The sequence below is a fragment of the Aquarana catesbeiana genome, linkage group LG12 (assembly GCF_042186555.1).
Source record: "Aquarana catesbeiana isolate 2022-GZ linkage group LG12, ASM4218655v1, whole genome shotgun sequence".
NCBI classification, from domain to species: domain Eukaryota; kingdom Metazoa; phylum Chordata; class Amphibia; order Anura; family Ranidae; genus Aquarana; species Aquarana catesbeiana.
The window spans coordinates 204,994,275-205,014,379 of NC_133335.1; the positions used below are offsets into that span (position 1 = coordinate 204,994,275).

The following is a 20,105-nucleotide window of genomic DNA, read 5'->3' on the forward strand; positions in this document are numbered from 1 at the left end:
CAAGTACTAAGTCATGTAAGTAAGGGTCCCAATACTGAACCTTGGGGTACACCACTGATAACCTTAAATGTGATGAAAACTGTGCTGCAGCCAGGATCACCAGGTAGAAAGAAGCCTAAACGAATGCAGCCACCTCATCCAAGGACTGGTAAGCTGCAATATGTTAAATTTTTATTTTCCTTGTTAGATGCGGTTGAATGAGTCAGTGGAGTGATTGATGCACTACTTCAACAGATATAACTAAACCTTATCAATAGTATATGTAACCAACCACAACAAAGTAAACAAGATAAGTTCACTGTTAGGCTCTACATACCCTATCAAGTGTGTATGTAAATTTCATCTTGAGCTATTGAGCTCTATAAAAACTGTGAAGCCAAGAACAGATGTATACTACAAAAAGAGCCTAGAGCTCCTTCACTTGCTGTCTGGAAATAGATAAGCACAAAGCATTAAAAAGCAATATTTTGCATTTGCCTGACTGACACAAAGTCTATAACAATGCTCTGCGCAAAGGATTTTAATGAACTTCATATGCATAGTTACGTTTTTGCCTTTGAGCATAGATCCACTTTGGAAAAGTTATCAATTCTGAATTTAGCAAATCCTATAAATAGTACACTAACCAAATCAGAAAACGGTAACTCAAAAGTAGTATTGTAATTACTCCCTTGTACATCACGGAAGTGACAGAATTGCTAGGCTCCTTTTGTACCGTATTCAAATATTCTTATTGAAATCAGATGTGCTCTACAAGTAACGTCTCCGAAAGAGAGACGTTTATGTATTCCAATTTACGCCAACGAAGGCTTAATCTCTTCCAGCAGGGTTCTGTCAGGTTGTGCCCACAGGACAAAAAAAAAAAAAAAAAAAATATAAAATAATATAAATGTGCTCACTGACATGGTGTGTATAAAAGCAGCGAGTCACGGGTTAGTCATGCATTGTGTTCCCTGCAGTTATTTTATAGCGGCTTTAATTAGCAGGCTCATCGTACAGGTAGGCCTCTGTGATGGAGCACGCACGGGCCTCCTCCTGCTGTTTGTATAGAAGGCCAAACAGCACCAGGATGCTTTTAGAGCTGTATATTGTTCTGCCCTACTAATGACAGGTGCAGAATGACTGCTGACTAGATTAATGGGGTCTGCAACTCCTTCTGCATGCCAAATAAGCTTTGACGTGGAAAAAAAAAAAAAAAAAAAAAGGACTTCAAGAAGTCATTTGTACGATCATTTTTGCTAACTTCACTGTTTTCTGTAACGGAAACTTCATACTGACTACATTTCCATTTATGTAGTCTAAGATTTTTGTTCTGCAATATCCTATCCGTGGCTTTTATTTCATCCTAGGTTTATAAAGGAGGCCTGTATAGTTTCCAGGAGTCCCAGCAGTGGTGAGTCAGATTAAGCCCACGTTAACATCGGCGCGATTTGACATGCCAAATCGCAGCCTATAGCCGGCAATGACACTCTCCCAAATCGGTGCAATGCCCACTTCGCAGCTCCGCACAGATTTCCAAAAGTAGTTCCTGCACTACTTTTGGCGACTTCAGGAGCGATTGCAATAGACATCTGTGCATGAACCCGCACAGAGATCTTTCAAATCGCCCCCGAACTCGCACGATTTCAAACCCGCGTTCAGTGTAAACGTACCCTAATAGGGACATAGAGGACACTGCTGCAATAGAGTGACAGGGATAGATTCAGTCGCAATAGAGTAGAGGATCTCAGGGACCAATAGGATATTTATATTGGGCTTCAAAAAAAACAAAAACAAAATAAAAATAATAATAGCTATAAAGTAAATTAATGAAATACCCTGCAGCTATGCACTATAACCCCGATACTGGGCACCAAAAAGCAATAAAATTAACAAAATGCAGCGCTGGGTTAGTATAAGGAATACAGATATCCCTTATCAGATAGATTGTGCAAAGAAAAGTTATTACCCAAAAAGTGCAATGCAGTACTAAGAATACGTGATAAAGTGCAAATGTGAAATGCAGTCATTAGAAATGAGCAAATATGCAATTCATATGCAATTAAATGCAAAAAAGGAGATAAACAGAAAATTGCAAACGCACATGATAGTGCTAAAAAATTAAATCCAATGTGACCCATAAGCAGCAGAAAGTGTTGATTAATCAACAGGTTAAAAAAAAGATGAAAAAAAGAACCAAACCTGTTGATTGCAGTTGATCAACACTTTCTGCTGCTTATGCTGGCCGGCTGCCAACGGACGATCGGAGGGGGAAGTCATAGTACTCCATCGGTGGATCTCTGATTTTATTTAAAGCGCTGTTTGACCTCCCTGAGTGTGTGTGTGTGTGTGTGTGTGGGGGGGGGGGGGGGGGGTGTCGCAGGCTTTCTGATAAGCCTTTTATCTTAATGAGGTGATGGGTATCACGGTGTCAACCAGCTGATTGATGCTCCAGCTGCACCTGAAGTCACTCATATTGGATATTAGCCACTTAAGAACTTTGTTTGCACTCATATTGCACCTTTTTTTTTTTTTTTTTTTTTTAGCATTTACTGCGTTAAATTTTTCCTATATGCTTTTTTTTTTTGCCTATTGGACATACATTGCACAGGACTGCACATGTAGACATTGTAACTTTTTGGGTCACATTGTATTTTATTTTTTAGCACTATATTGGGCTTCAACAGACAAATTTTTAGTGATGCACCGAAATTTCGGACAGGGTTTTCAGCGTTGTGCCAAAAGAAAAAAAGAAGGTGCCGATAACGGCATTGTGGCATTTTAATTGTGCTTATGGTGAGTTTTTCATAGGTCATGTGAAAAAAAAAAAAAATGCAACATGGGTGCATTTTTTGATGTGTTCTTGCTGTGTTTTCAATGCATTTTAATGGGGAAGATTTTTAACACTGCTTCAAAAAGGTGCCGATAATGGCCGACAAATTCATATTAATTTAAATTCATGATAACAATTAAAAAGTCGAATATAATAAATATATATATATTTAAATAAATAAAATAAATGTTGCCAGCTGTCTAATGAAACCTGTTTTCAGAGCCTTTATGACCTTTGAGGATTTGAGAGAATGAATTACCTCACATTACGTGCAGCTACAGGGGTTAGTGATGGTTTGCTTGAAGCGTTAAAGTGATTGTAAAGTCTTGTTTTTTGTATTTTTTTCTATAAAAATAACAAACACGTTATATTTACCTCCTCTGTTGCAGTGGATTTGCACAGAGCAGCCTGGATCCTCCTCTTCTCGGGTCCCTGGCTGGAGCTCCTGGCCCCTCCCTCCTGTTGAGTGCCCCCACAGCAAGGAGCTTGCTACGGGGCACCCGAGCCAAGCTGCAGCTCCGTGTGTCCAATCAGACATGGCGCTCCAGTTTGGCCCCACCCCCCTCTCTCCTTATTTTATTATTTATTTCAGGTACTTTGTAAAGCGCTGCGTAAATTGACGGCGCTATATTATACATTGTACATTCACATCAGTCCCTACCCTCAAGGAGCTTACACTCTAAGGTCCCTAACTCACATTCATACATACACATACTAGGGACAATTTAGACAGGATCCAATTAACCTACCAGCATGTCTTTGGAGTGTGGGAGGAAACCGGAGTATCCGGAGGAAACCCACGCAGGCACAGGGAGAACATGCAAACTCCAAGCAGGTAGTGTCCTTATTGGCTAACTGACTTTGACTGACAGCAGTGGGAGCCAATGGCGCCACTGCTGTGTCTTAGCCAATCAGGATGGCCAAGACACTAGTGGACATCGCTGGACAGAGATGTTGCTCAGGTAAGTATTAGGGGGGCTGCTGCACACAGAAGGCTCTTTATCGTAATGCATAGAATGCATCAAGATAAAAAAACCTTCTGACTTTACAACCACTTTAAACCTAAAAACACATGGTCGCTTAGTCGCAAAAAAACAGATTCCATCAGCAAGAATCAGTGGATCCTTGTAGCTGGAATGACAGGTTCACGAGAATAGCAGCAGCCGTTCAGCCTATAGAAACTAATGACAGGCTGACAGCCATCCCTAACCGCGGTGTGTGGCTACATGTGAACAGTGGCAGCAACTATCAGCCCATCATTGGTTGATAAAGGCTGAACGACCAGCGCTATTCGCATGCTGCAAAAATCCAATTCATGCAGCTAAACTGCCGTGGGAAGGAGGCCTTAGATGTTGTAGCTGATTGTGTTATTTTTTTTTTTTCCTTCAATTATTAATATAGGTCCAGCAGAAGAGGCAGTTAAAGGGTTAACACAATCCACACAAACCATTTAAGGCCTTAAATGGCAGCCCCTGATGCCCCTTCTGAAAAGGGGCCTGCAGTGAATCACTTTTCAGATGGTGTTTGCAGGGCCTTTTTTCTCGGAGAATAGGTGCAGGAACTCCCCCCATCTGAGTCACCCCTTGTCTCTGCCCCCTACCCACCTCTGACCACCGTCCCTTGATTCCACCCCCTACCCACCTACCAGTACTGCCCCTTTTAGAGAATACAGAACCAAGTATCATTTTGTGGTGCTAAATCACTTATATGGAACATGTTAATGATAAAAAGAAAAGCAGTAAAATATATCCCCTGCTGCTAGGAATAGAATCCCAGCAATAGATCCCCACACAACAATAGACTTCCCCAGCAACAATGCAATCCACCCCAACAATAGATTCCCTGCAGCAACAGTGAACCACCCACAACAAAATACCACACCCAGTAACAAAATATCCAGCCCAGCAACATAAGACCCCCCCAGCAACAATAGATTTCCCATCAGCAACAATAGACTCTCACACAAAATCAGATCCCCACCAGTGACAATAGATCCCCCAGCAGACAACATCAATAGACCCTCCAGCACACCCCACACCCCATGCTATTACATACATTCAGTGTTGGAGGTGCCGGAACTGCATTCCCCCGCGTTCCCGCTGAAAAAAAGCCCTGGGTGTTTGACAGGTGGCTAGCAAGCGATATGTGGGGTCCGCACTGTCTGTTTTAACTCTGTAACCCCATACCACAACTGTGTGCATTACACACAGCTCCAAAACACGAATGCGTAATTTTTTAAACCTCTTTCACACTGGGGCCGCCCATGGGTTAGTGGTAAAGCAACGCTCGTTTAGGGGTGCTTTACCGCTGTTTAATCGGTGCTTTCGCCTGCTAGCCGGGCACTTTTAAGTCCAAAGAAGGGGTTAAAACCGCCCATGTTCAGGCGCTTCAGAAGCGCTGCCCATTCATTGCAATGGGCAGGGGCGTTTTGGGAGCTCTGTATACAGCGCCCCAAAATGCTGCTTGCACGACTTTTTCCAACGTCCCGCAAGCACACCGCCCAACTATGAAAGCACTCGTCGGCATGGGAGGTAGTTTTCAGGCGCTGTCTTTAGCGCTGAAACGCTTGAAAACTGCCTCAGTGTGAAAGGGGTCTAAGCGCAGTATTGAACGCCAAATGTATCATTTTTGCTTTAGCTACAAAGCACTGTGGACGTGGCACGTGTACAACCACAGGCAACTGCCTATTCTTACCACACATCTGGCCATGGTGTAAACTAGGACTAACATTGACAGTAACCCTGTAAGCACCACCAGCCCACAACAGCGTTCATTGCATGCTGCCCCTTTCATTTGAATGGGTCATGTATGTTTTCCGGAGTTAGAGCCGGTTCACACAGGGGCGACTTGTCAGGCGACCTAGCCGCCTGACAAGTCGCCTCCCGTTCTGTACAATGGAACCGTTCTAATAGGAGCGACGCAAGTCGCTCCAACTTAGAAAAAGGTTCCTGTACTACTTTGGGGGCGACTTGGGGCAACTTGCATAGACTTCTATACAGAAGTCGTTTTGCAAGTTGCCGCGGAAGTCGTTTGCAGTTTGCCACGCTGAGGCGACCTGCAAGTCGTGCCGCCCCTGTGTGAACCGGGGCTTAAGAGTGAAGGAAGAGTGTTCACAGCTGGATCACTAGGGTAGAAATAAAACATGATTTTAGTTTTATAGGGGGGCTGAGACAGATATTCCAACAGCAACATTTGTAAATGAATATGATAAAGACCCACCACGTTGAAAGGCCTTGTCCATTATACAGTAACATGATACTGGAATGCACTGCTTCCAAATATTAAATAAAGCCATGCAGTTTAATAGTCTATGGTGTGATGAGAACTCTTCCCTAAAGTCATCGGTGACATTTTCCTGCCATAATTTCCATTTCTATCCCTGTCCCCCTAGGAGTCTGGGTGTCCACATCCACCCTTTCATGTTCTTCCTGTTGCATTTAATGGTGACAGCAAGTGTGCAAATCCTGGAAAGCAGAGTCCCCAAGACAGGAGAAATGTCAAGCAAAACTGAATTTGATCTATGGGTAGAACGACCCTTTAAATAAATGCAAGTCAAATTAATGCAAAGTGACCAGACCCGAAAAGATTATTAACCTCTGCAAAGTTGGCAAGACAGGGTTAGTGCACTGGAATCCCAAAAAGAGACAGGGCACTCGTGCCAACCTCAACAAGAATTAATTGTTTGAGGCGCTACAGAAATGTGCAGAGATTAATCCAAACAAATCGAGTTTAGAGCTCATCAGTGAAAACTGTGATCCCCGTCACCTTCGTATCATTTCCAATGCTTTGCTCTTCCCTTAGCCAGGGTCTGGTGGTTGCACATGGCTGCCAAACAAGTCACTTGTCCAAACAGCTGTTATTCCCTGGCAGACAGGAGGGTAGAGGAGATGCTAAAATGAGTAATCACAGAATATTCCACATAACCGCATTCAGATTTCAGAAGTAAAGCTGTGAGGAATTTGTATGTGTTGCCACACTGACCATTATTCCATTAGCGTACAAGGATAACCGGAGGTCTACACGTAAAGATCTAATAGCTAAAATCATGCATAACCTTTAACACTATTAAAAGTTGCTTTGAATAATTCTACAGCTGAAACGTAATCTGCTTAAAGTGGTTGTAAACCCTTTACAACCATTTTTGCCTACAGGTAAGCCTATAATAAGGGTTACCTGTAGGTACCGTGAATAGACTCCTAAACTTGCACCGTTCAGGAGATATTCACTGTATACGCATGTGCCAATGTCATCAACACATGCGCACTGAAGACACGGCTCGTTCGTGCCGTTTCTTCAGCTGCTGTGCCATGATCGGCAGCTTGCGCGCGAGTGCCATCATCGCGGCTCCAGCCAATCACTGCCCCGGAGCTTGCGAACCCGGAAGTAACATTCCGGAGACGTCGCCCGTCACAGCGGTGTACGGGGACCGCTGCAACAGCATCCTTCTAAGGTAAGTATTTCATAATGAGCTAGTATGCCATGCACACTAGCTCATTATGCCTTTGCCCTTGCACGTTGTTTTTTTTTTTTTGCAGAGTTTACAACCACTTTAATGAGAATGAGGAATCACTGCCACAAATCCAGCATTTTGGGATTGATGCACGTGTTGGCATTCTGCTTGTGTTGGCAGAGGGGAGGAGGACGTCGCCAGAGGGGAGGAGGACGTCGCCAGAGGGGAGGAGGACGTCGCCAGAGGGGAGGAGGACGTCGCCAGAGGGGAGGAGGACGTCGCCAGAGAGGAGGAGGACCCCGCCAGAGGGGAGGAGGACCCCGCCAGAGGGGAGAAGGACCCCGCCAGAGGGGAGAAGGACCCCGCCAGAGGGGAGGAGGACCCCGCCAGAGGGGAGAAGGACCCCGCCAGAGGGGAGAAGGACCCCGCCAGAGGGGAGAAGGACCCCGCCAGAGGGGAGAAGGACCTCGCCAGAGGGGAGAAGGACCTCGCCAGAAGAGGAAGAGCCGGAGCTGCCTTTATAAAATACTTTAACCACTTCAGCCCCGGAAGATTTGATTGCTCAATGACCAGGCCATTTTTTGTGATTCGGCACTGCGTCGCTTTAACTGACAATTGCACGGTTGTGCGATGTTGTACTCAAACAAAATGAAGGTCCTCTTTTTTTTCCCCACAAATAGAGCTTTCTTTTGGTGTTATTTTTTCGCCTCTGCGGTTTTTATTTTTTGCGATATAAACAAAAGAGCGACAATTAAAAAAAAAAGAAGAAAAAAAAAAAAAAACGCAATATCTTTTAGTTTTTGCTATAATAAATATCCAACATTTTTTATAAAAAAAAAAAATTTTTTCCTCAGTTTTGGCCGATATGTATCCTTCTACATATTTTTGGTAAAAAAAAAAAAAAAAAAAATCGCAATAAGCCTATATTGATTGGTTTGTGCAAAAGTTATAACGTCTACAAAATAGAGGATAGCGATTTATAGCATTTTCATTTTTTTTTTTTTTTTACTAGTAATGGCATCGATCTGCAATTTTTAGCAGGACTGCAATATTAGGACAAAAACATCGGACACTTTTGACACATTTTTGGGACCATTGGCATTTATACAGCAATCAGTGCTAAAAAAAAAATGCACTTACTGTAAAAATGTCACTGGCAGGGAAGGGGTTAACACTAGGGGACAATCAAGGGGTTAACTGTGTTCCTAGGGAGTGTTTCTAACTGTAGGGGGAGGGGACTGACAGATTATGGTTCCCAGCTATTAGGAACTCACGATCTGTCATTCCTCACAGAACAGAACAGGGATTTGTGTGTTTACACACACACACACACACACACACACTGTTGTGCCGCTCGTGGCTGGCAGTCCTCACGACCGTCAGGCACGAGTATGGGCACCCCCGCAGTGCAGAGGGCGCATGCGAGCGCCTCCCACGTGCTATCCCGATCCCGCGAGCCGATGTACAGCTATGGCGATTCGCGGGATCGTGCCGACTTACTGCAGTATGACGATGACGGCTGGTCGGCAAGCGGTTAAAAACAAGTAAATATGATATACTTTCCTGTCTATTTACTAATGCAAGCGGCATAAGAATTAAAAACGGTCAATGTTGATTGAGTGGGTTGAGTTCTGCTTTAAATAGCAATTCCATCATAAACCCCATTCCATGTTCTAAGGCTGGGCATACATTATACAAATTTTCTTGTACAATTTTACAGGTCAAACCTAAACTTTCAATTTGTATGCAATCAGGCAGGCCCTTGCACTACATAGTTGAAAGTAAATCTAAAGGAAGTTGAATAAGAAAATTGTATATTGTATGGCCAGCTTAAGACTCTAAGGAACACTCTGTATGCAAATGACAGCCTGAACTTGGCTTTTCAGCTGTGCCACTGTCGTCATTGATCTGTGCGTTGATGAGTTCTTCTTCAAGCAATGCTTGGTGAAGTTCTTTATTAGATGTACTATCAGATTTACATTTGGCCTTTGATATTGCAAAGGTTGGGTTAGCGGTACATGACATTAGGAAACACTATTTTTGGTACACAAGGTTCAGTCGGAGGTTTCAGTAACCTTTAGGCCTCCATGGGCGTTTTAAAAGACAAGCTGTAAAGCTAGTACCGACGCCAGGAAAAAAGGTGTGTTAAAAATGCGATTTTATCCACGGTTTGCATTGGTGACAATGCGCGTTTAGCCGCGCTAGCTTGCAGCCATGTTTCTCTGTCTCTATTCAAAATCAATGGTTCCCTATGGGAGCCTAAAGATTTGAATAGAAGTCGCACCAGAAGTCAGATCAAGATGATCAGACTTGCGGTGCGACTTGTGTGCTGAGAATCTTGAAGGGGAAACTAACTAAAATGTAAAAATACATTTTGCGTGAGGTCCCCCCAAGACGATACCAGACCCTTAGGTCTGGTATGGATCTTAAGAGGAAGCCCCCCCACACCAAAAAAATGGCGACCCCCCCCCCCCGACCATACGAGGACACATGCCCTAAACATGGGGGTGTGGGTGCTTTGGGGCAGGGGGGTCTCTGCACCTCCCACTCGAAAGCACCTTGTCCCCATGTTGATGAGGACAAGGGCCTCTTCCCGACAACCGTTGGTTGTCTGGGTCTACGGGCAGGGGCTTATCGGAATCTGGAAGCCCTCTTTAACAATGGGTCTTCTCTCTCCGCTGTCCTCTCGCTCCGTTCGTCTTCCGATGTTGACTCAACGCGATCGCCCAGTGTAATGCTGGGTCCGCCGTATGCAATGACTTTAATGGAATGGGGCGGAGCCACCCGATGACATCATTTGGAGGCCACTCCCTTAACGTCACAAAGGGGTGTGGCCTCCAAATTACATCACCGAGTGGCTCCGCCCCATTCCATTAAAGTCCTTACACTAGGCGGAGCCAGCAATACAATGGGAGATTGCGTCGAATCAACATCAGAAGAACAGAGGGAGAAGACCCGGCAAAAGAGCGAGAAGATAGCGGAGAGATAAGACAGCACAGAGAGGGGGAGAAGGACCGGCAGATGGGAGAAGAGCCAGAGCTGCCTTAATAAAAATACTTTAAAAACCCGTGTAGTGTGTTTATTTTTAACATTTTTTTTTTTTTAGGTGAATGGGTAGGGGTACGATGTACCCCATACTCATTCACCTAGGGTGGGGGGTTGGGATCTGGGGGCCCCCTTGTTAAAAGGGGCTTGCAGATTCCGATAAGCCACGGCAAGGGTTGTCGGGAAGAGGCCCTTGTCCTCATCAACATGGGGACAAGGTGCTTTGGGTTTGGGGGCACAGAGACCTCCCTGCCCCAAAGCACCCACACATCCATGTTGAGGGCATGTGGCCTGGTATGGTCCATGGGGGGCGCTCACTAGTCACCTCCTTTCCTGACCCACCGGGCTGCGTGCTCAATAAGGGTCTGGTATGGAACTTGGGGGGACACACACGCCATTGTTTTGGCATGGGGGGTTCCCCTTAAGATCCATACCAGACTGAAGGGTCTGGTATCGTCTTGGGGGGAACCTCGCGCAAAATTTTTTTTTACATTTTAGTGGGGTTCCCTTTCAAGATTCTCAGCACATAAGTTGCACTGCAAGTCGGATCATCTTGATGAGGCTTCTATTTAAATCAATGGGCTCCCATAGGGAACCATTGATTTTGAATAGAGGCAGAGAAATGCCGGACGAGGCTTAACGCTGTGCATACAGCATTAAGCTTTGTTAAATCGCGTTTAACACCTTTTACTGGCGTCTGGCGTTTTTACAGCTCTAGCACTGGAGCCACAGAACGCCCTGGTTCTGAGTTTTTTTTGTAGCTTAAAAGCGCCTATGCCACTTACAGCTCCTAAACGCCATGGTGGGCATGAGGCCATAGGCTAACATGGAGAGGCGTTTTTAAGCTGTGAAAAGCGCTCCTAAAAGCGTCTGTAAAAACATCCATGGGCATGAGGCCTTAGCATTGACCATTTTTATTTCAGAAATTTGGTTTTCCAACTAATGTCTCCTGGTCATTTATACTCATAGCACAGCCAGGGAGGGTAAATCAGCTGTATATACAAAAAAACAAAATACTCTTGCGCACAGGTGTATTAGCTAAAAGATCCCAAGGGTTCAGGAAGGACTGTGGATTTCGGCCTTGCTGCTCTTAAGGATGGGATGTCCTAATGTTAAATGAAAAGAAAGAAAAAAAGAGCGCACCAGCCTAGTGCATTATCCTTGACAGATTTATGGATTAAAAACAAGATAAAATCTACTCGCAAAGGTTGAAGAAAAAAATCGCATTTGTATATGACACAGCGGCGATTAATCCAGTGGTAGCAGTTTTCCAGATCCCAGGAAGGAGGCGTACGGACTACTGCTGGCTAACGCGTTTCGAAGGTTACCCTTCTTCATCAGAGCCTTAGTAGTGTTATGCCGCGTACACACGGTCGGATTTTTCGTCTACAAAAGTCCGACAGCCTGTCCGACAGACTTCCGGCGGACTTTCGGCGGACTTGCAGCAGACTTTCTAACGAACGGACTTGCCTACACACGACCACACAAAAGTCCGACGGATTCGTACGTGATGACGTACACCGGACTAAAATAAGGAAGTTCATAGCCAGTAGCCAATAGCTGCCCTAGCATGGGTTTTTGTCCGTCGGACTAGCACACAGACGAGCGGATTTCGGGGTCCGTCGTAGTTACGACGTAAAGATTTGAAGCATGTTTCAAATCTAAAGTCCGTCGGATTTGAGGCTGAAAAAGTCTGCTGAAAGTCCGGAGAAGCCCACACACGATCGGATTACCAGCCAGCTTTAGTCCGTCGGCGTCCGTTGGACTTTTGTAGACGAAAAGTCCGACCGTGTGTACGCGGCATTAGTCTCCTGCTGGTTTTTATACATGTGTCTATCCAAACAAGACTGGTCGGATTGGTTCTGAGGCTCCTCCCTTAATTGGTGGGCGGTTCTCTAAGAGGGGTGGGTCTAGGCTATGTTGTTATTATTAAAGGGCCATAGTGAAAAAACTTTTTACGTTTAGTATGATTTTAGTCTGATTTAATCTTAATTGTAGTTTCTAGTTACTAGTTCTAGCTCTGGTATTTTAATTTTAATTTTAAATTTTAGATTTTAATTTTTTATTTATAATTAATGTTTAGATCAGCGGCCATGCATATATTCGGGAGTGCAAACATCCAGCAACAAATAGACTGAAATAGTCCTGCCAATACTGTTACATAAGTGAGCCAAGGCATAACAAATGTTCCTTGGAGCTCCTCTCCCCTCTTACTTATAGATTACAGACCTCAGGAGAAACTGACCAGAGGTTAAAAATCCAGGATCAGAGATAGAGTGGCATACCTTATGGTGTGCATGTCTGATGACAGCTCTTTTATTCGGGCAAAGTGTCTCTGCAAGGACCGTAGCTGTACCGGCTTCCATTGCTGGCCGGTGACACGTTCCTGTGTACAGTAGAGCCTGGTGGAACGCACGCCGCTCCTCTTTGCCTATGACAAAATGGAGATCATTGCTTATTATAGCTAGTCAATCTCGTGCGCCGAAGGGCGCACGGGATATGACGTCACGACCGCATTTCCGCCCTGTGGACCGCAACCCGGAAGCAGAGGAGTGGCGTGCGTTCCACCAGGCTCTACTGTACACAGGAACGTGTCACCGGCCAGCAATGGAAGCCGGTACAGCTACGGTCCTTGCAGAGACACTTTGCCCGAATAAAAGAGCTGTCATCAGACATGCACACCATAAGGTATGCCACTCTATCTCTGATCCTGGATTTTTAACCTCTGGTCAGTTTCTCCTGAGGTCTGTAATCTATAGGTAAGAGGGGAGAGGAGCTCCAAGGAACATTTGTTATGCCTTGGCTCACTTATGTAACAGTATTGGCAGGACTATTTCAGTCTATTTGTTGCTGGATGTTTGCACTCCCGAATATATGCATGGCCGCTGATCTAAACATTAATTATAAATCAAAAATCAAAAATTAAAATCTAAAATTTAAAATTAAAATACCAGAGCTAGAACTAGTAACTACAATTAAGATTAAATCAGACTAAAATCATACTAAACGTAAAAAGTTTTTTCACTATGGCCCTTTAATAATAACAACATAGCCTAGACCCACCCCTCTCAGAGAACCGCCCACCAATTAAGGGAGGAGCCTCAGAACCAATCCGACCAGTCTTGTTTGGATAGACACATGTATAAAAACCAGCAGGAGACTAACACTACTAAGGCTCTGATGAAGAAGGGTAACCTTCGAAACGCGTTAGCCAGCAGTAGTCCGTACGCCTCCTTCCTGGGATCTGCAAAACTGCTACCACTGGATTAATCGCCGCTGTGTCATATACAAATGCGATTTTTTTCTTCAACCTTTGTGAGTAGATTTTATCTTGTTTTTAATCAATAAATCTGTCAAGGATAATGCACTAGGCTGGTGCGCTCTTTTTTTCTTTCTTTTCAGGGTAAATCAGCTGCTCTCATGTAATAAAGGTTAGGAAGCCAGTGCTATTGATTAGCTCGCTAAAGTCGGCTTCCCCTGAGCTGGTCAGTGGCTTTAATGCTGAACTGCAGCTTTTGATACACTTTAGCTGGCCCAAATTATGTCCCTAACTAACATGTGAGGCCGCTGGATGTGCTGTATAAACTGTAAGCAGCTGAGCAAAGGATAAATTCTATGAAGCAGCACATCAATGCCGACCCACTGGTATTCAAATAAATGGCAGTCCGAGCCTGGGCTCCTGCCAGGCCACGTCCCCAATGCGTTTCACTCTGCCCCTCCAGCTCAGGCCTTACACTTTAGGGCTTTGGTCTGTCTCCCACCTATTGATACATATGCATTTATGTTTCAGATGACATTATTAATGGATACTGGGAGATCTTTGGTGACACGTTTCCCCCATCCCGGCCACGTCTGCCCCCGTTTGTGCTCTGTTGGGTTGGTCTTCCCTCTGCCTCCTCAGCTCCCGAGCCGGACTCTCATTACTGCCGCCTCTGAGTATCAAGCAATTGGTAGCCTGATCCAGCTCTTCTGGTGAGTATAGGGCCATGCGTTTTTGTTCCCTCTTGACTAATTGTCATGATACCATGTTTGTGTTGATACGTATTTGGTTCATTATACCCCCTACAGATGTACTACACACGCATCTACCCCTGAAGAAGCGAGCATGGTCTTGCGAAACGCGTTAGAATACTTTTTATGCATGTGTACTCTGCAATTTACATTATATACCTTGATACGTGTAATTGCTTGGCTAAGATTCATGTTTATGTTTGCATGACTGTTTTATTAAAGCAGAGGTTCGCTGAAAAAAAATATATTAAAAGCCAGCAGCTACAAATACTGCAGCTGCTGACTTTTAATATATGGACACTTACCTGTCCAGGGAGCCCGCGATGTCGGCAGCCGAAGCCGATCCGTCCGTCGGCTCTCGGCTGCTGCCGCCACCATCCTCAGTAAGGGAATAAGGAAGTGAAGCCATGCGGCTTCACTTCCTGGTTCCCAGCTGCGCATGTGCAAGTCGCGCTGCTCGTCCTCTCTTGTCCCTGCTGTGTTCTGTGTCTCACAGAATACAGTGGTGGAGGAGAGTGTAGGCGCCGGAAGTGGCGTAGGTCACCACAAGGGCCGCGGTGATCTATGCCAGGAAGTGGGAGCAAATACCTGTATTAGACAGGTATGTGCTCCCTCCTCCCCCCTGAAAGGTGCCAAATGTGACACCCCGGGGGGGGGGGGGATCCAAAAAGTGGAAGTTCCATTTTTGGGTGGAACTCCACATTAAATTTTGAGACTGCATTTACTCTGTCAATTGTTGGCTAAACGCATTCACCTCATTTAAAGTCCCGGGGCGAATTCCTGTTTTGTGTTGCATATTTTGGGATGGAGGTGGTTTGCGGGTGACACCAGACCTTTTCCTTTTTAGTCATTCAAAGAAAACGATGTATTCTAGCAATGAATACAAAGCAAAGGAACGAGCCCCAAGGCTAACGCTGCGCTAGAAATACAAATGCAAGATATGAAACACTGCTGCTAGCACCCCAAAGTCAAATACAGACTCAACAGATATACAATGCAAAAAAGGTGCAGCGCTAATAAATTTGAAAATACACAAGTGAAAAAGGCTTAAAATAAAGACTAATGAAGAGTCCCAAGTACACAGTCCATATGTAAACGGTATGTATTTAAAAGATGTAAAAGGTGGCTCACTATTCCCACAAAGAGGGCTGGGATACCCGAGAGTCTGTGAAGCCTAGGAGGGCTGCTGTTGCCCCTAGCAATGCTGGTGCAAGGAGACCAGTTACTGAGATGCAGAGGTCTAAAAGCGGATGCAGTGTAAGAAGCCCTGACACGGCATGGAGTCAAGTGCACTGTCTGCGGTGCAGTGAGTGGGGGCATGTTGTTTCCAAGTGCCCGCATTCTCCATCAACTGTTAGGAGTTCAATCCAAGTGTAGCTCTTTAAGGACACCACCACTTGCTTTTATCCATTTCAGGGCTGGTTTTGCCCACTTTTATTCAAAAGAAAGCTCAAAACAAACACAGAAGATTCCCTCGCAGGGGTATTCAGTATTTCAGTCCTGCTACCAAAGTAAACGATTTTCAGCCCTCCTGGCTGGTAAACGCAGCTCTCTAGCTCAGGCCTTACACTTTAGGGCCTTGGTCCATCTCCCACACACCGGACGCCCAGCACCTCTGGCCGTACAGCAAATAGCCTCGTGCTACACTGGCTCCCACCTCCCTCTCCTAGGTGAAGCCCTACTGACTCCCATGCCCAGACCTCCTGTCTGGGTGGAATCGTCTCCAACTGGGAACCTAGGGCCTTGGTCTGGTGATTACTTAAAGCCCAAAACACAGCTGAATCATTAGTGAACTGGCTGTTTATTAGACCTGGATCCTGGCAAGGTACCGCTCTGCTAAACATCTTAATATCTAAACATGTATGGGATTTTAGTTACTGGTTAAGAGCTACGTTAACCCTGGAATGCCATATGTGATGGTATTGGAATAAAGTTTATAAGCCTTTTTTTAATTAAACATATGAACATTTCAATAAAAAAATAAGCTAAGAAAAGAAAATGTGTTTTGATAAATCAATAAAGTAAGGTACAGCTATTCTCCCCCCCCTTCACTTGACTGGTATAATCGTTGTAGAGTTTAAGCATCTAGTTGGATAAGTTCATATGTTGGTCTTCAAAGTTAGCCTTCTTAAGATTGCTGCATCATTAATTACTGGCATTGGATGTTTTATAAAAATAAATAAATAAATAAATTAAAAAAAAAAAAATCTATAACCTGGTCAATATACTGGGAGCTGAAATAAGCTCAGAAATGTCACTTTATTGTATACTATGTCGTAAAATACTGAAACGAGCCCACATATGGTTCTGGTTCCTAACAAAATGTCAAGCGATTGTCTCAGTGCAAGTAGAACCCATTGCATTTGTGTTAAATATCCTTAAGCTAAAAAGCACAAAAAGGAGGATCAGATGTGTAATGCCGCGTACACATGAGCGGACTTTACGGCAGACTTTGCCCGGCGGACGGGATTTTGTCAGACAATTCGATCGTGTGGGGGCTCCAGCGGACTTTGTTTTCTCAAAAGTTGGACGGACTTAGATTTGAAACATGTTTTAAATCAATCCGTCGAAATCGAGTCCGGTCGAAAAGTCCGCTCGTCTGTATGCTAGTTCGACGGACAAAAAGCCACGCTAGGGCAGCTATTGGCTACTGGCTATCAACTTCCTTGTTTTAGTCCGGTCGTACGTCATCACGTACGAATTCGACGGACTTTGGTGGATTGTGTGTAGGCAAGTCCGTTCATTCAGAAAGTCCATCGTAAAGTCCGCCGAAAAGTCCGCCGGGCAAAGTCTGCCGTAAAGTCCTCTCGTGTGTACGCGGCATAAGATTTTGCTTCCAGCTCCCTGGAGGCTGCCAAGCATGGAGCCTATTCGACCTCCTATTCAGCCAGTTATTTAAAACATGTATTTGGGATCAGCAAGTCATAAAGAGAGTCAAAACACACAATGCTGGGATTACACATTAAATACACAAAGGAATTTCTAGAATAGTTCACGTCGGATAAAATGTACTAAAACACAATGCTATTCAATAGCTGGCCTTCTCAGGAGAGGAGGATGACTTTTAAAAGACGATGATGGTGAGCAAAACAAAGGACAATAATTAATAAGGGAAACTTCTTTAATAATCTGCGACAGTGGACAGGTTCTCTTCTGTTCCATATTGAAGGGATTAGCAAAGGGAACCGCTGTTTTATGGTAATACTTATTGGGGATTTGTACTGCATTATATGCTATACGTTCTGCAAAATGGCACAGTACAAAGTATAATTCGTGCAATACAGGACTTTTGTAATGAATTAAGCTACAGTATCCCCAATCAAAATACTGATAGGCTTTGGGTGACCATTTATCTGAAATCAGGTGGAGCTGTTTAATATGGGAGTGGTTTTCTAAAGTGATATCAAAAACACACTATTTAATGTACATTGTCCCTTCTATTTCTGTATGTGGATGATGGCACTGTAATTAAATAAAAAAAAAAAAAAAAAAAAAATCCAAGTACCTTTTTCCTAATCGATATACAGCTGTCACATGACCCAGCTATTACCCAGCCTGTCTGCAGGGAAACATAAGCAGGAGGAGCTTCTAGTCCTCTGCTGCTGGTCACAGGTTCAAAATAAACAAACAGCCTTTGGCACACAGAGTAAAAATAAATAATATCAAAACTGTTTTAAATTGGCATACAAATATATATTTTAAACCAAATCTTAATTATTTTTTGGCAGAACCATGGTGTGGGTGGATTTCAGCCACTCACAAATTGTGTCACACCCCTTCAGCCTAAGTCTTAGAAAAAGAGGGAGGTGAGGCCTCCATCAATCTACATGTAATAACCCGCCTCCATTGTGTTTAGTGTTTAGCAGGTTAGTGGGCATGGAGGAGGGGGGAGGGTTGAGGACTGTCATTTACCACTGTGTATACTCCCACATGTGTGACTCTATAGTCACATGAGCTGCTCAAATGTGATAGGGAGGAAATGCTCAGCATAGAAACTCACTGAAAACTGAGCATGTGCAGAGTTGCCACCAGAGCTGCAAAACCCCTTGCTGAACTGGGGACTTGAACAGAAAGGATAAAAAGGATTGAAAACAGCAGGATCAACCAGGTTTTTGTTGCAGATTACAGAAAACTAATCTTTCAATGCAGAAAGAGTATGAACATCGTGTAATACATGTATTGATGGTTATTTATGATGTGGGTTTTGAGACACTTTAAGATAAACTCTAAAGTTACCCAAGAAATCACCCAATTATGCTTTTCCATCAATCTCCCACAGCATGGTCCATTTAAACTTGCTACTAGATGCTACTAAAATGTAGCTTTTGTTATTGCACAGGATTTTGCCAACAAATTATCATCACTATCAGCAACACTATCCACCTGGTTAACAGCATGTAAGCACTTTTAAAGGGGCCCTCTATCACGTCCCGGGGACGAGCACACCAGCAAAAGCCAGTGTCTCTGGTCCTGATTGGATGGATTGATAGCAGCGTAGCCATTGGCTCCCGCTGCTGCCAATCCAATGCCTTGGCTTCTCCAAGGGGGTTATCTAATGAAGAGGATGTGCAGTATGACAAGTATGATAAGTTTGTTATTTTTTAAAACAAAGCCTTAGTGCCACTTTAAATCCATTATTCACATTGCAAACAATGTTACTTAATATCTAGTAAAATTTTTGTAATGAACCAAACATAGAACCCACAGGGGCATCAAAACAGACTAGCTTTAGTAAGTGGCAGTTTCTGTAAATCATACCTTTAGACCAGTGGCAGTCAACTTTGGCGGTATAGATGGTCTCTGCTGCAGCTCCTGATAAAAAACAAAGGGACTGTATATAATGATCAGTATAAAACGTTCTAAAAGACTGTAAGGCCTCATTCACACAGGGCATATCAATGCGTAACGGGTATACACAGGTGTTCCTTGCATTCCTGTACTGGCAACTTCATTGATTTCGACTGGGATGCAGCGGCTGCATAGAAATGGCTGCCGCTTTCAATATGACTTCCATGTGGGTGTCTGTGCCTGACCTCACATTGTCTGAGCTCAGGGCTGTGCAATGGCATCTACACAGATGTCATACTGGGAACAGCGGCCATGTCCGTGCAGCCGCTGCGTCCCAGTTGACATCAATGGGATTGCTTGCACGGGGGGGGGGATGTACAAAACACCTGTGAATCCCTGTGTATGTAAACACGGCCCTCGCATGGGATACGTATTAATAGGCCTTGTGTGGACGAGGTCTAAGAGACGGCAGCTATAATACAGGAGATGGTCAGAGACTGTAAATATTAGGGATGCACCGATACAAAGCATTTGTGCCAGTATCAGTACCCGATACCGAAGCAGATACTTTGCGGTGCGATTTGCGTCAATACAAAAAGAATAGGCGCAAATCACACTGCAAAGAATCGCATGCGATTTAAACAGGAATGTGCGGCGATTTTCCCCACTGCTCCTGTGTGCGTAAAAAAAGAAAAGCACCATCTAGTGGCCAGTTTATTAAAAATGTTAGAACTCAAAGTATGTATCTGGCCAAATGCAAAATCCACATAGATGTCCCAGTCCCGCCAATGATAGCAAATAACGGTCGCTGGGGGTGCTCACAGGGCTGGAGGAGATGTAGAGGCGGTCTGCCCCCGAGCTGACATCACTTTCGCCCTATACCAACAGGGTCCAGGAACTTCTCCTCTAGCCCTGTGAGCTCCTCCACCGGACATGATTTTCTATCATCGGCGCAAAGTGTTGGTACTCGCCGATATAAAACTGGTATCGGTGCAACCC

General features: G+C 44.4%; 1 protein-coding gene across 2 annotated transcripts in view; it reads right to left on the reverse strand.

Moving 5' to 3' along the window:
- RPRD1B (regulation of nuclear pre-mRNA domain containing 1B) overlaps positions 1 to 20,105 on the reverse strand; it is a 143,012-nt gene that overhangs the window by 40,361 nt on the left and 82,546 nt on the right. The window contains exon 4 of one of the 2 annotated variants that reach the window (XM_073606540.1): positions 19,077 to 19,130. The exons of the other annotated variant lie outside the window; for it this stretch is intronic. Within the exon in view, the coding sequence (XP_073462641.1) occupies positions 19,077 to 19,130 (54 nt within the window). The remainder of the gene's footprint in view (positions 1 to 19,076; positions 19,131 to 20,105) is intronic. 2 annotated transcript variants of the gene reach the window in all.